The 18,085-nt window shown below is 44.5% G+C and overlaps 2 protein-coding genes across 8 annotated transcripts in view; one reads left to right on the top strand and one right to left on the bottom strand.

Annotated features, from left to right (window-relative positions):
• HOOK3 (hook microtubule tethering protein 3) overlaps positions 1-9,151 on the bottom strand; it is a 110,042-nt gene extending 100,891 nt beyond the window's left edge. Inside the window, 2 exon segments of the mRNA XM_032618413.1 lie at positions 255-340; positions 8,955-9,151. Coding sequence (XP_032474304.1) covers positions 255-340; positions 8,955-9,011 — 143 coding nt within the window. The 5' untranslated portion in view covers positions 9,012-9,151.
• Positions 9,151-18,085, top strand: part of RNF170 (ring finger protein 170) — a 30,152-nt gene continuing 21,217 nt past the window's right edge. For 2 of the 7 annotated variants that reach the window (XM_032618425.1, XM_032618424.1), the window contains exons 1-3: positions 9,384-9,518; positions 12,739-12,868; positions 14,943-15,012. Coding sequence is in view for 4 of the 7 variants with exons in the window: in XM_032618423.1 (XP_032474314.1) it covers positions 14,950-15,086 (137 nt within the window). In the remaining 3 variants the exon portion in view is untranslated. Of the gene's footprint in view, positions 9,519-12,738; positions 12,869-14,942; positions 15,087-18,085 lie in introns of all 7 variants that reach the window. The other 5 variants (XM_032618421.1, XM_032618420.1, XM_032618423.1 and 2 more) reach the window with 3 other exon arrangements.

Genomic DNA, 18,085 nt, shown 5'->3' with positions numbered 1-18,085 from the left:
ACTGAAAACCACAGGAAGAAAGAATTCTGCTGAAACCGTTGGAGTACTGCAGCAATTGCAGCCCTAACTACCCCTGCAGCCGGTCCATCTGTGCCTAAACAAGCACAGGCTGCCGGAACCACCTGTGCTGCTCAGTTCTCGGTCTCCATGCAACACGTGTTTCATGCGAGCACTTTATTTTTTTGCCCATATTTTCAATCTAATAAATAGCCAGGTATAATAAGATACAAAAAGATAAAGCAATTTATTCTTACATCTTTTGGAGAACCTGGGCCATCACAACCCCATTCGTTAAATCTTCCACGGTCTGGCATGGTGCATCCACATTAAATGTCTGGATCTGGAAAAAGGAAATTAAAAAAAAGGAAAAAAGATTCCATGGTTAACCATATAGAAGAATTCTTAGACTTCTTCTACCTCATCTTGGGAGTTGAATACGTTTTAAAAAGCAGAACACTGTGAAATGTTTTCCCTCACGGGAAGTTTCCTGCAGCTTGCTATTGCAATTTTTTCCTTTTGGTAAAAGAGAGAAGGTGGTGGACACTGGGTGGCTTCCCCGCATTCACCCTCCTCACAGATAACCATCTAAGAAAGTCACGGTACCGTCATCCCCTCTGCCAGTGACTGGCTCATGGGTGCACAGGCAAAGACAATTTGGACCAAACAGATGCAAACAGAGGCTTACTTGGGCTTCCGGGAAAGAAAAGCCAACCTCCCCTTGGTGTGAATAAGCATGCTGGTTGCTTCAATTGCCACAAGCAGTCATCTTGTTGACCGTTAGGATGAGGCCAATGCAGTGGATGGCAGAGAAGAGGAACAGAAAGAACGGGGTCCTTGAGGCCAAAAGTGAGCCACTAAACTAAAAACCTTGAGGCCTCCTATTATGTGAGATACATTTCTTCTTTGTGCCCGGCCAAGCTGAGATTTCTTTTACTCAGAACCAAAATATCTTTATACAGATGTAGAAATCACACAGTTAGGTTAGATATTCAGTTCATTTTGATTTTCAATGTATTATGAATCAGAACTAACGTAACATAGCTGAGAATTAGTAGAAATTATTTCTGAGCAAGATAATAATACAGCTGAACCAGCAATGATTCTACTCAGTAGCACAACCAGGACTTAGAAGGCAATAAATCACTGAGAATAGATAGACACAAGCCATGCTCTGCAGTTTATAGGTTGTAAAATGGAGGAGTATGGGAATCAGAAGAAGAGATAAAACAGGGAAGAGAGTAGAACGGGGAAAGACAGGGTTAAAGAAGGAAGCATCGTTGTGCAAAACCTCTCAAGTCACGTTAGGACTTCATCCTCAGAGCAAGGAGAGAAAGCAAAGGATTCTAAGCAGGAGGGTGAGGCCATGAGATCTGCATCGTATAAGGATCACAGCAGCTGCAGTATGAAGAAAGGCTTGCAGGGAATAGGCAGGGAGACCTATGTTGATAGGTTTGTATGCTAACACATGAGGTCAAACTAGGTAATGACAATGGAAACCCGGCAAATAATGGTCAGGGGACCATCTGCCTTCAATACATTTTTACTTACAGGGTTATATTCCTAGAGGTAAATTTGCTGGATCAAAGTGTATGAGCGTTTTAAGGTTTTTGATAAATATTGCCAAACTGCCCTGAACAAGTGCTGTAGCAATTTACTAACAGCTGGTGAGCGTCCACTTCTCTGTGCCGTGTCATCTATCAAATCTTTAAAAAAAGAACTATTAACAAGTGCTGTCAGCAGCTTCTTCATATTTTTGACAGTCTTGTGGGTTGAGATGGTTATGGCGGCGGAAACTAAGGAAATGGCCTTAAAGATCACATAGCAGGTGATTTCTACTTAGGTGTCTACTTGGGAGAGGTAATGAAAAGAGGGCCCTTGCAGGCTAGCCCCTGACACTAACCTTATACATGCAGAGGTTCAATATATCGTTAGTAACTGAATAAATGGACCAAATAAACATCATCTGTAGGAAATGATACTGAATTTCACTCCACACTCTCTCCAGTCGCCTCGTCAATAACAATGTAGTTTGAAAAGAAATAAGCACCCACTTTCGTTTTACAGTTGCTGAATTCATCTCTTTCTTGTAGGCTTAGAATGAAAAAGACCACAGGTGAGGGCCACACCTCACTCATCTCTTGATCACCAACCTGGCCCAGAACAGCCCCCACTGAACACGCTCTGCATGTAAACTAACTCCATCCCCAGCTTTGCTCCTAACCTGCTGGCTGTGTGACCTTGGATACGCCACTTTACCTCATTTCATGTCAGTTTTTCAATCTAGAAATTGGGAAAAATACCTTATGGAGGGGTGTGTTGCTTAAAGAGAAAATAAATGGACATTATGTATTTGTAAAAGTCTTAAGCAGTAGTTCCCAGACCTGGGTGTACACCCGAATCATGTGGGAAGTTGAAGAAGACTGGGAGTCTATTTTTAACAAGTTCATCAAATAATGCTATGTGGCGGGGCACTGGTTTGGCATTTGGAACCCTCTGATCCAAAGGGTTCTGATCCAAACCCACTACCAAATGTAAAGGATGAAAGATCAGAAAACTGCCTCTGGCCAAGCATAAGGAAAAGCTCAATAAAGCAGGTAATTCAATAATGCAAGTAATTTACTTGTAAGACTCCATCTGTTTCTCTCTTGGGACTTAAAACTATTTTCATTTTGATTTTTTAAATGTGGCTTCCAAACAATTATTTTCTCTGAATTGGCTCTTGAGGTAAATAGTCGCTCATGAAGGCTAGAGGATGTCCACCTCTGCTTTGAGATAAAGGTAAAGCAGATCCCAGAGAAACTCTCTCTATGGAGTTTCCTTTTGAGGCGATAAAAATGTTCTTGGAATTAGACAGTGGTGATGGCTGCACAACCTGCGATCATACTACAAAGCACTGAATTGTGCACTTTTAAAAGAACTTTATGGTATGTGTATTTTAATTTTAAAAAAAATCTCTCACCTACCAGTTCTCATAAATTCTGAGTTAAAATCTACGGGGTGTTTCAGGACAGCAGTAAAAAAAAATTTTTTTTTAAATGTACTTATTTTATTTATTTATTTTTGGCTGTGTTTGGGTCTTCGCTGCTGCACGCAGGGGCTACTCTGTTGCGGTGCGCGGGCTTCTCATTGCAGTGGCTTCTCTTGTTGCGGAGCACGGACTCTAGGCGTGCAGGCTTCAGTAGTTGTAGCATGCGGGCTCCAGAGTGCAGGCTCAGTAGTTGTGGCTCATGGGCTCTACAGCACAGGCTCAGTAGTTGTGGCTCACAGGCTCTAGAGCGTGGGCTCAGGAGTTGTGTGGCGCGTGGGCTTAGCTGCTCCACGGCATGTGGGATCTTTCCGGACCAGGGCTCGAACCCGTGTCCCCTGCATTGGCAGGTGGATTCTCAACCACTGCGCCACCAGGGAAGTCCAATAAGTAGAGTAAAATTTAAAGATAATTGCGCTTAACCACATTAGGGCATGACACGCTGCTGGAAGGGTCATAACCTCTCTTTTAATTCCAAGGAGCTCTATTAACACCATCCAACTTCCACCTCACCTTCCCCCACAAAAGCATGAGAAGGGTAATGCATGAGATCATCTGGAATTACTATCTCTAGAGTAGTGATTGTCAACCAGGGGCAATTTTGCTCCCTATGAGACATTTTTAGTTGTAACAACTAAGTGGGTGCTATTGGCATCTAGTAGGTAGAGACCAGGATGACAGAGCAGTGCCCAGAACAAAAATGATCCAGCCCAGAATGTCAGTAATGATAAGGTTAACAAACCTTGCTCTGGAGCAGTGGTTCTCAAAGTGTAGGCCTCAGGCCACTAATAGCACCACCTAGAAACCTGTTAGAAATGAAGACTATCAGGCCCTAGCTCAGCCCTACTGAATTACAGACTCAGGAACTGGGGCCTAGCAGTCAGCATTTTAACGAGCCCTCCAATTATGCTGATCAATACTAATGCATAGGAAACATTTCTTAGTGTTAAATTGAATGCAATCAAAACATAGGTGAAGTTTCTTGTCCAAAGCTACCCACAGTTAGTAGGAAGCAAAGCCAGGATTTGAACCCAGGTGGTCAAATTTCAGAACCTATACTCTTAACATGTCATATTGGCCCTCAGTTGAAAAAAAAAATTAAAGCTTTAAAAAATATACATGCTTTTGTATATCTGATTCCTTTATTCCTCCATTAGAGGACCTAAGAGTTAGGAAGGACAGAGAGAATGGAATGGGGGAGATACCACCTCAAAAATTATACTCTCCCTAATTGTAAATGCCAACATGCCATTTTACAGGCTGTTAAATATGAAAGTTACAAAGATATGTTAAGAAATGTACTGAACCTGTGTGGTCATGATTCTTGCTCCACTTAGCTTCTTGCCATTAGTTGGCGGCATTCCAGATTCTTTCTGGTTTTTCAGTCTCTTAAACCTAGGAAAGAGCAATCTTTCCACGTACCATTCAAGAAATTAGGCTTGACAGGTGTAATAGGTAGGGCAGATTTTTGCGTCCGGAGGCTCAGCGGCCATGGCTCACGGGCCCAGCCGCTCTGCGGCACGTGGGATCTTCCCGGACCGGGGCACGAACCTGTGTCCCCTGCATCGGCAGGCTGACTCTCGACCACTGCGCCACCAGGGAAGCCCTAGGGCAGATTTTTCCTAACAGGTAAGAGTACATTTTGACTCAGAGGGTGGGGAGAGGTTAAGAGTGGAAACTTTCCAGCACATCCTGCAGAACTGTCTTACTGCATAAACTTTGATTCGGAATTTAAGCTTAAACCATTTTCCCTTGGTAGGATGATACTTTGTCTCTTAACAAGCATTCCTCTTTCAACAAAAATGGGGAACATTTGGTTCTTGGGCTAGTAACCTTTCTGATACAATAGCAATTTATCCTGCATTTGGGACACTGAGATGTTCCACAGAAATGAATTCTGCATAGGTGGCTAATAGGCATCCCTCTAAGCGCCTGAGTTGTTATTTTAACCATTTCTGGTGGAAGAACTTCTTATATGTACTATATACCTCTGATCTCAAACTAAATGCTGTGTAGTGAAAATAAACTTTTATTTGATATTCAGGACCATAATTATGATCTTCAGTAACTGAATGTGGAGGCTCTTGATGTATACAAGGCTGTCAGCTCAAAGACTGCCCAGGTTGAACCTTCACCTCTCCGGTCTTCTCTGTCACTGACAGCTGCCTGCATTTTGCTGAATGTGGCAGTTACCTTCTCACCGGCTGTGTGCAAAGAAACTGCACAACCAAGTTGGCTAGAACTTTATTATTGGCTAGAACAAATTATTCTAAATGGGGGTCCTTTCTTAGGAAGGTATAGGATGCATTTTCCCCCCTTACTTTTGGTTTTGGAATTGTGTTCAGCATTCATCTGGCCTTCAGCTATGAGGAGAGCTACTAGAGTGAATGCACATTTTCAGCTACCACAGACACGTTCCACATGAACATTTATTCTGCTTTTCTTTTTTAAGTATTAAAAAACATGTATTCTTGAACAGTGATTTGGATGGAAGTAGTATTCTGAGAAATTTTCTTTTTTTTAGGATAATGAAGCTATTTTAGTATTATTTAAAATAAGAACAACCTTTAAACCGTATGAAGTGGGCAATAGGGGAGAAGCACGCCTTCCTGAGAAGGGTCCTCCGAGAAGGGTCTTCTCAGGGGCAAAGGCAGCAAGGGTGGGTGGGCAGGAGAGAGTGCAGGCCTGGACGTCAGCGGTGCTTCCTCGGGGCGGGCTCTGCAGGTAGGAGAGGTAGCTCTGCGGCTTGGCAGCTCCTGGCTGGAGTGGAGGGAGCTGGCCTGGCGGTCCGTGCCAGTGACTCAGGCAGGGGTAGGGCAGGGGTCAACTGGGTAAAAGAAATGTGGGTTTGAGTGTCAGGAGGAGGTGGCCTTGGCTCTCAGGACTCAAGGGGGATGTCAGGCTGCAGGAGGCCCAGGCCCGGGAGTGCTGGTCCGCCCCCATCTCTCCAGCGAGGCTCTGTGACTGTGCCCTGGGCGGGTGGGGGGTGGGGGGGGGCCTCACAGCAGGGTGGGCGGCAGGCAGGGCTGCTGTCAGGCCGGGGCTCAGTGTCCTCTTCTCGGAGGCGCTTGCACCCGGCGCAGATGCTTCTTCTCAGAGGCCCCGGCCTGGGCACAAAGACAGGGACCACTCCATTCCTCACCACGGGCCGGAAGACCGACAGCCTGGGCTCGGGGCTCTCAGACCTGAGAGGCCCGTCGAGCCGCCTTTGTCCTTCCTCTTATCGGCTGAGGGCCCTCAGCGCGGTCTCCTTGGCACAGGGGTCCAGGGACTCCTGGCTGGGCGGACACGGGGACAAGTTGCTTAGGCTTTCAACGGGGGCGGTATGGATGTCCACCAGACTCTGTCTCCTGTGTGGCAGGAGAGGCGGGCGTTCCACTGGGACCTCATCGTGAAACCGTTGCCATGGCCAGAAAACCCCAGCCCCGAGGAGGTGCGGAGGGGCAGCCCGCTGGGAAGGCGCCTCCAGCCCTGGGGCACCGAGGACCCGCAGACCGGGTAGAACTTCCAGTTGCGCAGGGCGGCGGGGAGCGGCCGCCTGCTGCGGAACCAGAGCCCGTGATCCTGGCGGCGGCAGCGGTAGCACAGGATTGGGCGCCCGGCCAGGCCCATCGGGAGGCAGGTGCCGCGGGCGGGCCCGGTCCATGGGAACCATGGGGACCGGCGCTTCCGGGCGTGGGCTGGCTGCGTGGCCTTGGCCGTGCCCAGGTACATGCTCAGGTAGCTGCCCATGCTCGCGGGTCAGCGGGGTCAGACCTTCGACGGGCTTTGGCTTCTGGGCGGCCCCGAAGTCTGTAGACGCGAAGCTTACGGCGCTGAGGCGACCGTTGGCATCGGGGCGTCGGACGATTCGTGGGGCGTCGGAACCTCTGGGCACGAGGTCCTGCGCGCGCCAGGCCGGGGCCTCGCGGACTCACTTGGGGCCTCGCGGACCCACCCGGGGCCTCGCGGACCCGGGGCCTCGCGGGGCGCCCCTGTATTCTGAGCACAGGGGATATTCTGCTTTTTATAACTAAAAGAACAAACCCAGCATTTAACCTCAACTTTATTTTGAAACATTTCAATGTACAACGTTTTAAAATGTTTCCAAATTTTAGAATTGTACACCTTTGTTTGGACTCTGCCCTCCAGTTTTGTCATTGATAATCTCTTCCCCAGAAATTTTCCTGGATGAGCCTTCCAGTGAAATTTCAAAAAGCCTTTTCTTCTACAAAACCAGACTCCTTGACCTCTGTCTATAGCTGATAACCTGGATTATCTCTATTTTCTTAACATTTTACCAGATTTTAAATAGATGTGGCCATAGTGTGCTTCTGTTAGTACCTTCAAACTTCTCTCTGTGATTCTTCCTCTGTATTTTTATCAGCATTTCTCACCCAAATAACTGCACTGACCACCACCTTCTGGCAGATGCCCTTCAAACACACCTCTTTGTTTCCGTGACTTGTCTTTCTAGACTTTAAACAATGTAACCCTACTTCAGATTCAATGTTTCCTCATCTTTGCCCTCTTGCCTTTTTTTTCTAGCACTGAAGGAGGTACAGACTCAAAACTGCATATCTTCAGATCCTCAATCTTCTGTTTACAACCTCTGCCAAATCCATTCCTTCCACAGTATCAAAGAATGTGGTAATTCTTTCCTTTATCTCTCCCCTACCTAGTCAAACTTTGGCCACATTATGCAGCGTATCTGTTTCTTCTCTTCTCTAAAATGCAGCAGGGGAACCCATTTCCCCACTTAAGTCGGAACCCATTACAGTTGTAAGCTGTATGTTAACTATGTATTATTGCAAACGATTTGAAATGCCAATAATGTCCTAATACAAAAGTTACTGAATAGATCAAGCTCTATCTACCCTTGTACATATTCTGTTTCAGAAAACATAATTTGATTTGTGACATAAGGCAAATTGTGAAAATCTCAGACTATTTTCATTATGTTTGTTCCAACCAGCCTAGGACACTGGCCCTCTAAGCATTCCACCCAAATGTCCCCACACAGGGCAGTGATGTCTGTACTCCAGGGATCTAAGCTTATCGCCCAAGGCACCGCTAAACTGAATCTGTTTGGCAACTGTGTCTTACCTTGCACATTAATACAAATGCTGTAGTCACCTCCCTAAATAGATTAGTGCTGCATTCTAAAAGTGGTATTTAACGTTTTAGCAATGAGTAAAACGAAAGCTCCCCAAAGAAGCACCAGGTTCATCCCGTAGATACACACACAGGGACAACCCTGGAACTGACACCGCACTTAGGGAAACACACAAGCTTGGGTTTTACGTCCACCTGTACAAGAGGCTGCTAAAGGCACGTCTGTTGGCATTAGAACGGAACATATATTTACGTGCACATGTGAGAATCTTAATAAGCATTTGATAACTTAAAATTAGAATGGCATAACGTTGCCCCCCAAATGTCGAGTCCCACTACACCTTCCAGACTTATTTTCACCTCGAACACCTTCCCTAGGCACCTCCACGCCGCTCACTTTCTCCTCTCCTATCGCGGAGGCCGGGCTGCGGGTCCTTCTCCTACCCTCCGCCCTCCCGGCAAGCCCTCTCCCCCCGCGCCCCGCGCCGCTCGCCCTCCAGGGCTGCGCTGTCCCGGCGAGCGGGACAACAAAGGCGGCAGCGTCGGCCCGGGGTCTCGGGTGCCCCCCCCCCCGCCCCCCGGAGGCGCGGGGTGCCGCCTGGTGACAGCGCCGCCCGCACCCGTCCTCGGCCTCCGCCCGGCCCCGCGGGCCCCCCGAGTTTCCCTCGGACCCGGCCGGGCCTCCCGCCGTGGACTCAGCCCGCACCGGCGTCCCGGCCCCCGCCCCGGGGCCCGGATGTGACGGCACCGGCGCCCTCGGCGCCCGCCCGGGGCGCGGGGAGATCCCAGGACGGCGGCCTGGGGGAGGGGGCCTCCGGACCACGTCGCCACCTACCCAAGTGAGGAGGCTCTCGCACAGCTCCACCCGCTCCAGGGACTCCACGTTGAACATCTTCCCGCCCGGGCTCGCGGCCGCCCTGCCTCGCCAGGAAGCCCGCGGCTCGGCCCGGGGCTGCGTCCGAGGGTCGGCCTGCCCGTCCTCCGCCCGGCCGCCGACTCCGTCCGGAGCTGGCAGCGGCACCCGCAGCGTCACCGGCGCCCCTCCTCCTCCGGCCCGTCGGGACCGCGCGGCACCGCGCGCGCCCGCCCCGCCCGCGGACCTGCAGTCCCGCAGCCCCGCAGCCCCGCTCCCGCCGAGACCCCAGCCCGGCCCGAGCCGCAGTAGCCCAGCACTGCGCACGGCCGCGCCCGCCGCCCGCTGCGTGTCGCCCCCGCGCGCTCCCCGCCGGCTGGTCCCCGCCGCGCCCTCACGGAAGCGCGGCAGTGCGCGTGCGCCGTGCCCGCGCACCCGGCCCGGAGGAGGCAGCCAGTGGTCGCCCGCGAGGGTGGCGGGCAGCCCCGGAAACAATCTGTGCCCTCGGTCACCGGGAGCTGGCGAGGTGTCCTCCACGGTGCAGAGGTACGCGCGGCCGAGCGCCGGCGGGGCCCCGGCCTGGGCGGGACGGCGGGGCGCCTTCCGCGGGGAGCCGGGCGGCCCCGGGCGCCGGCGCTGTGAGGCCGACGTGGCGGGCTCGGGTCGCCGAGGGCAGCCCGCCGCTCCTGCTCGGGCCGCGCGGACCTCGCAGCCCCGGGAGGCGGGGGTGGGTGTGCGTCGCCGGTCAGCCCGGGGGACCGCGACGGTTCCCGGGGCCTGTCCTTCCTTCCGCAGTGGCCAGGGGGACCGGCCTCGAGCTGCCCCCGTTCCAGTGGGTGAACCTCTGCAGGGTTACCGATGAATCGTTAGGCGATACAGCATGTGCAGAAAAGTGCACACAACGGACATGCCTAGAGAGTAACTAGTAATAAAACAGGCAGGTAAAAACAAAGAGAACTGCCCATACCTTAGGAGTTCCTCCAGCACCTCACGTTCCTTTCTGAGCATCGTTCCCTCCCTAGACTGACTTTTATGATGTTCACTTTCTTGCTTTTCCTTATCTCTTTACCACCTACGTATGCATGCCTAAACAACACAGTTTTTCTTTGCCTGTTGTTGAGCTTCTGTCAGTGGAATCATTGTGTTATTTTATAGCTTTGCATTCATAGTAAGTTTGTGTAGATCCATAGGTAATTTTCAGTGCTGTCTAGTACTCCACTGTATGAATATAACAGTATATCCATGCTACTGTTGATGGGCATTTTGCTGTTCCAGTTTGGGGCTAACTAAGAACAATGCTATAATATTCATACCCCTAGAGACTAGTACCAACCAACGTGTAAGTTTCTTTAGCTATATGCCTTGGAGTCCTGGGATTGTTGAGTTATAGGTTGTGCGTCACTTTACCAGATGATGCCAAACTTTTATGTGGGGTGCAACAAAGTTAACTTACCGGGACACACCTTTCTGTGGTTTGCAGTTCCTGGAGCCCCCTTTCCCTGTTAAGACTAGGTTTTGTCATTGAGCTATCAGAACTGCCAAGACAGCATTGAGTTTTTCATGATGCTTTTCAGAGTCCCAGTTAACAGATTTTTCATTGTGTGAATGTACAAGATCTTACCAGAAGTCTTCTCAGTGGTCTTTTAAACATTATTCCCTACACCAAGGGCAGAGAAACCTTTAGAAGTGATAAAATGTACCTCACCTGCCTTTGTTTGGTGCCTCTGGACCTTTGTCAAACCAGAGTTTCTACATTCCAAGCTAGGTTATCTCTGTAAGGATCCCTGGCACTTTAAGTGAACATTACCCTTGTTAGGCATGTAAAGTCATCAAGTCAGCCTGATGCCGGTGTAACCTGTCTTTGGGTGTGGAGCCTTGTTGGAAGGCTTGTAATGGGTGAGCACCTTCACGCCAGCTGCTCTGGTTTTTAGGACTTTGACACAGTTGACCTCAGCCTCCCTTCTCAGGTTTGATGGCTCACCCACAATGCATTTGTGCATGATGTGCAGTGTTCTTGAGATTTCATTCCGTAGCTCCAGTTACCCTCCATGAAGGAAATTATATTAAAAACTTCTTGAACGTGTGTAATTGTCTGCAGAAGCCATGCGGCCATCATGTTTTTACATGAGTTTGGGTAAAAAGACGGAGTTTCTCCTTTGAAGTTACGGAATTTCCTATATTTCCCTTATTTGTCTCTGTTGTTTTGATTCATTTTTCCTGAAAGCTTTGGAAAAGACCAAAGAGAGGTGAGTGGCACTTGTCTTAGCTGTCTCCTTACTCCAGTTAGTTGGAGGCTAATTCTCATCTACAGCTGTTTATCACATTCAAGTAAACAGGGGAGTGTCCTTCACCGTAGTGTGCCAAGTTTATCCAGTTTCCCGGGGAATACATACTTAGAGCTTAGATCAAAGCGAGCTTGAGATGCTACTTAGTGTAGCTGTAAGGAAGGCATGGCCACGTCTTATCATGGTTCTGCAGATTCCTTGAGGGTTGTTAATAATAGTAATCAAAATATTATAGCTTCCGTTAATTGAGAGCCTGTATGATGTACCAAGCAACATGTAAGTGCTCTACCTTTGTCATATCATGAACTCCACAAAACTAGAGCGGTTTTGTGTTTTTTTTGCCAAAAAAAGTGGTTGCTTGATATAGTTCAAGTTAATTTTATGTATTTTACACATGAGGAAGCTGAGACCCAGATTTTGCACAAGTACACAGTTGTCTGACTGCAAAGCTTATGCTTCTTCAATGTATTAAGCTACTCAGTAAGACTTAGCCAGCTAAGCAATAACAAAACCAGTACTGGAAATCACTCCCCCATCTCTCAATTATCAATTTTTCTATCAATTATCAACACCGTTTCCAAGATCTATGGTGTTTTGTTTCTGTAAATCTCAAATAGTTAACAACAGAGTACTACTAACTTGTTTTCATTTGATAGGACCCTATGAAATAGATTAGACGCCATGTTTTATAAATTTAATAACCTTGCTTTGGGATTTCAAGCGAGCAGCATTTAGTGCAAGGCCCCTGCAACATGTAAAATCCCCTGTGCGCTGCTCAGCGGGGTAAGAGGTAGCCAGCGCAGGCGCCTCCCTGTGCCAGTCACTGAAGTCTTCAGAGGGCACCATCAGGAAACTGGGAGGGTCTAGGGTGCTCTGTAAGAATGGTACTGGGGAGAGACGTCTTAAATCTTTGAGCACTGAAGTCTAATTTTCATCTCTGAAGGAAGGAAGCAGACACTGGCTTCTATTTTTATTGCTAAAGTAATACGTTCTTGAAAAGAATTCAGACTATAGAACTGTATCCTGGGAAAGGTGAGGATCTGGCTCTCCCAGGCCTGCTCCCCACTTGTAATCATTTTAACCTTTGGTTATTTAGCTTTCCTGCCTTTTTTTTTTTTCAATTCCAGAAAGCTCTGAATCAGAGAAATGTAGTGGTGGAGGGAACTTAAGAAATCTTCAGATCCAGCTTTCATATTTTGCAGAAAATGAGGGGTCCTAAGAGATTAAGCGGGGTCCCAGTTGTGGTAGCAGAATTGGAGGTAAACTCCGGGGCCTGCATGCCATGCCGCGGGGCTTGGGCTTGCGCTGAGAGCCTGTGCCCTTGGTCCAAATCAGCAGCATTGATTTGTTCCAGATGAGCAGAGGTTGGAGGACTGAAGTTCAGGTTGACATTGGAATTCATTTTCAAGATTGGGGTATAAGGTCAACTCCTCAAGTAGAAAATTTTATTTCTTTTTATTGTTTATCCCCCGTATTCTTAGATTGGCTTCTTTCCAAACTGAGGTGGTGGCATAATACCTCATTTTTGAGCCAGCAGCGCCTGCAGTTCCTTTTTGGACTCCTGTGATAAGAAAAACTACTGGCGGAAGTTAACTACTGAAGCCCCGACAGGTTGGTCAGACACCATTAGTAGTTATCCACGTGAGGGCTGGGATTTCCACATGGCAGGGAAGTGCAGCTGACCTTTCTGTTCCTCTCTGAGACTTACCAGCAGTCTCCTCCCTTCCTACCCTCTCTCAGCCCAAGCACCTCCTTCAGTGACACTAGAATTTGTGGCAATAAAAAGTAACTCTTCATTTCAACAACATTGGGAACTTTTGCTATAAAATGATGCAAATAACATTACATGGTCCTGCAATACTTAAAGTATCCTGGATCTCTGAGCTCTTGGATATGTGAATGAAGCAGCGTCTGAAGGGTATAATTGGTAGAAGTATGTCTTTATACAGTAGAATATATATACATATAATTTTGATTATTTTTTTTTATTGAACTATAGTTGATTTACAATATTATGTTTCAGGTGTACAGCAAAGTGATTCAGTGATATAAGAATATATATATATATATATATATATAAAATGTATAGAGTAGAATTTAGTCACATGATCACTGATTACACTTGGAAGGACATAGAAACAAATGTAACCCATTAAAAAAAGAAATAGTACAAAGTAGTGAAACAAATGTAACCCATTAAAAAAAGAAATAGTACAAAGTAGTGAACTCCCTAAATGTACAGCTAGGAGAAAATCCCCCGAACTGGATTCAGTAATTGGAGGCTGGGACTCTCCACACAGGATAACATTTTGCTGATCTCTGAGCAGATGCAAGTAGTTCTCACTGACAGGACTTCTGACAGCCCCAGCATCTTCAATTTAAAAAGAGGAAACCTGACAACATAAAAATCTAGATTGACTACATGGCCCACCCCAAGATTACTTGAGGCTTTTTTCTTCAGTTTCATTTGGCAGTTCATTTGACTCTTCTTTTGAATAAAATACTGAGGTTAGAGCTCCTTCTCTGAGTTTCTGGTGTGTGCTTTCATGAGGGATACTTGAAACCTGTCATTAGAAAGTTCCTGATACATCAGGCCATTACCATGTGTAAAGCTGATGAAAGCTACCTTTGATCTGTTTGTTTGCTTAAGTTTCTTCCATGAGAGGTAATTTTCTTACTAGCAGCCAGTTCAGGTTCTTTTCAAAGGTGTTAGACTCTCACACTCAAAGTTTCCTTTTAACAGAAACTCACCTGATTAATGATGATATTGAATAAAACTGTTTTCAGTGCAGGACATTACATAAATACAGGTTAATTATGATTAGTCATGTATATTTAATTGAATTTTATTGCCTTTATTTCCCTTTAGGTGTCTTACAAGATTTTAAGTAACTTTAGTGTTTGCCATCAGAAAAAAGTAGGAATAACCTGTGATATTTGGACTCTGATGTGGTTGGACCATCTCCCCTCATATCTATAGAAATTGGGTATTACCATTTTCCTCTAGTTTAGTGTATGGGAGGGAGAGTTTCATATCCTCCCTTTTCTCTTCATAAGGAAATGCAGCCTCAGGGTGATTCCATATTCCAGGCAGTTCCCAGAATTCTGAACCATAAACTGAGCTTAGTTCCAAGTGAGGCTAACCATTTTCCAAGCAATAGAATTTTCATTAATTCAAGTAGTCTCAGTATAGCTATAAATGTTCTATAGCCTCCATGTCTTTTACTTTTCAAATTACTTACACCATAAGTAAGGTAAGTCACTCCTATTTAAACATATATTTATTAGGTCCTTCTGTGTACAGGGCAGTATGCCAGGTAATACAGGAATATTTACAGAAGTAGACGATATATTTCCTTCCGTATCCGTACATGGTACATTCCATGACGCACATTCAGTGCCATGAGGGAGAAGAGGGATGTGATCTATGTGGAGAATTTATTTGGTATTCAGGAATAAGAAAAGAGCAACTGGGCATGAGAAATGTCTTTTCTTCTTTAATGATTTTAAAGAACTCATTAATGGGGCATTCCCCACTGGAGATGTACTTAATGCAACCTACCTCAAGTGGGTGCTACAAAAAAATACATATATCAGAAGTCAGCTACGTTTATATCGTTTTTATTAATATATTTCATTTTCACTGTGTCGTTTTTAATTTTCATCTTATCTCTTTTTCTTTTAGACCTGGAATGGCCAAATATCAAGGTGAAGTTCACAGTTTGAAACTGGATGATGATTCAGTCATAGAAGGAGTAAGTGACCAAGTACTTGTGGCAGTTGTGGTCAGTTTCGCTTTGATTGCTACCCTGGTATATGCACTTTTCAGGTGAGACTAAAGGACAAAAGAATTTAAATAATACGTATTTCCAAGGGCCACTGACTTTCTGACTGCTTCTAGTAATGTTTAATACTTAATATTAAAAGCAAGTAATAAAGCTGATTCACTTTGTTATAAAGCAGAAACTAACCAAAAAAAAAAAAAAAAGCAAATAATGAGTTCAGTGATTGTATGTATTTACTAAGGTATTTTATTTTCCACTAGGCTCTAAATGCTACTGTGTATTTTTCCCGGCATCAACTGTCTAGTCAAAAAAATTTAGATTTATCACCCATATTTTGAACAAAATGTTAATATTTTCTGTTGGAGGATCACAGTTTTAAAATGTAATTTTCATAATTGAATTCATCAACTTATAGGTGATATAATAGGTGCAAATATATTTTCAGTGTTTAAATGAAAAAAACTGGGACAAAAAAATCTTGGACAGTATGGAGGGATTAAGATTAGAATTAAAATTGCTGTTATGTAGGATTAAGTGAATTAATAAATATGAAACACTTAGAACATAGGGTTGTTGAGAGGATTAAAGGAATTAAAATATTTTTTAAAAATTACTGTTATAGAATTAGGAATACTATTTAAAGGTCTTAGATGTCTGTGTACCAATAAACAGAGATAAACTAGAAATTTAAGTATTAACACATGGAGATAAATAAAATTTTGTATATATTGTTGAAAACAGAAATGACAAAAGTATAAAGTAGAAAAGAGATTACAGTAATTCCAAAAAGTACAGATCTGTTAGTTTCTTATAAAAATTATAGAAAGGATTATTAAACAGAATATGAGCATTCTCTTTTACCTCTGCATGGTTAGTTTCTTATTAGGGTGACATTATCTTGATTTCAGTAGAGTATTTTACACGGTACCTGGTGATGCCCTTGTGGACATAGTGGGGAAATGATGACCAGATGATAGCAGATTTAAGTGAGTTTATAACTGGTTGACAGATCATTCCCAGGAGTGCTGACTAATGTTTTAGTGTAAGCCAAAAAAGAAGGACACTGAATTGTTGCAGGGCTCTGCTTCTGAGCCTGTTCTTCTCATTTCTGTTAGCAACTGGGATGAAGAAGACAAAAGAAGCATGTTTGTTAAATTGTCAGTTGGGATGGATAGCTAATGTATTGGTACAACAGAATCAAGATTTAAAAATGGGTCATCCCATACATCTGTGGTCAGCTGGTTTTTGACAATGGTGCCAAGACCTTTCAGTGGGGAAAGATTTCAACAAATGATGTTGGGACAACTGGATAGCCACATGCAAAAGAATAAAGTTGGACCCATACTACATCATATGCAAAATTTAACTCAAAATGGATCAAAGATTTAAATGTAAGGGCAAAATTATAAAACTCTTACAAGAAAACATAGGAGTAAATCATGAAGATTCTTAGATATGATGCCAAAAACATGATCAACAAAAGAAAGAATAGACAAATTGGAATTCATCAAAAGTAACAACTTTTTCTGCTTCAAAGAACTTCATCAAGACAGTGAAAAGTCATTTCACTGAATGGGAGAAAACATTTCAAGTCATATATCTGATCAGGCCCTTATATCTGAATACGTAGAGAACCCAAAACTCAATAATAAAAAGATGAGTAACCCAATTAATAAATGGGCGAAGGACCAGAATAGACATTCCTCCAGAGATATACAAATGGCCCATAAGTACGTGAATAGATGCCTTAGTCATGACATTCTTAGTCATTCAGGGGAATGCAAATCAAAACCACAATGAGATACAGCTTCATACCCACTGGGATGGCTAGGTCCAAAAAGTCAAATGATAACAATTGTTGAGGATATGGAGAAATTGGAACCCTCATACACTACTGGTAGGGGAGTTAAAATGGTGCAGCCACTTTGGAAAACTATCGGTTCCTCAAATGAGTAAACATAGTGTTACCATATATGCTAGCAATTTTATTCCTAAGTATATATACCCATGAGAAATGAAAGCATATCTCCACATAAGAACTTGTACAGGAATGTTTACAGCAGGATTATTCATAATAGCCAAAAGGTGGAAACAGATGAATGGATCCATCAATAGATGAATGGGTAAACAAAAGGTGGTATATCCATGCAATGGAATATTATTCAGCTTTAAAAAGGAATGACATACTGATGCACACATGCTACCTTATGGAGGAAACTTGAAAACATTGTGCTAAGTGAAATAAACCAGACACAAAAGGCCATATATTTGAGTCTGTTCTTATGTTCACAATCGGAAAATCCATAGAGATAGAAAGTAGGTTAGTGGTTGTATAGAACTGGAGTTGGAGATATGGGGGCAATAACTAAAGGGTACAGGGTTCTTTTTGAGGTGATGAAAATGTTCTAAAATTGACGGTGGTGATTAATTACACCTCAATCAAGCTGTTTTAAAAATGGGTCATGACTAGGCAAATACCAAAAAAAAAAATCTGCTCTTTACCTATTAAGAATGGGATGCAGATATGAATTTATTGTCATTTGAAAGTATCCATGATAAATTGTTGAGTGAGAATTAAGTAAAAGGCACATGACAAAACCATAGGTCAAGTAGCCCATTTTGTTTAAAATATTTTTATAAAATTAATTTTATTTAAAAATATTTTTCTTTTCCTTTATTTGTTTTTCTAATTTCTCTACTATGGATAATTATTACTTGTAAATAAAATATTTTTCCTCACAGACTGTAGTGATGTGAAGCCCAAAATAGAAGTTTCTATTAATAAGGCAATTGTATGTTGTAGATGCCAAAAACTTAACAGTATCAAGGTGTATTAATCAGAATAATCAGATAAAGGTCACATATAGATTATATTCAGTTTGGGTCAAGAATTTTAAATTGGAAAACATTCAGGGGAGGTTATCAAAATGGGTAAAGCTATGGAAACAAATCATATAAAAATGCCTGAAAGAACTGGGGCTATCCAGCTTAGGGGAAAAGACTGTAGGATGCAAAAGCTTTAAATACGATGAGAGCTTGTTTT

The sequence above is a fragment of the Phocoena sinus genome, chromosome 21 (genome assembly GCF_008692025.1).
Source record: "Phocoena sinus isolate mPhoSin1 chromosome 21, mPhoSin1.pri, whole genome shotgun sequence".
NCBI classification, from domain to species: Eukaryota; Metazoa; Chordata; class Mammalia; order Artiodactyla; family Phocoenidae; genus Phocoena; species Phocoena sinus.
This window is presented reverse-complemented; position numbering and strand designations above follow the sequence as displayed.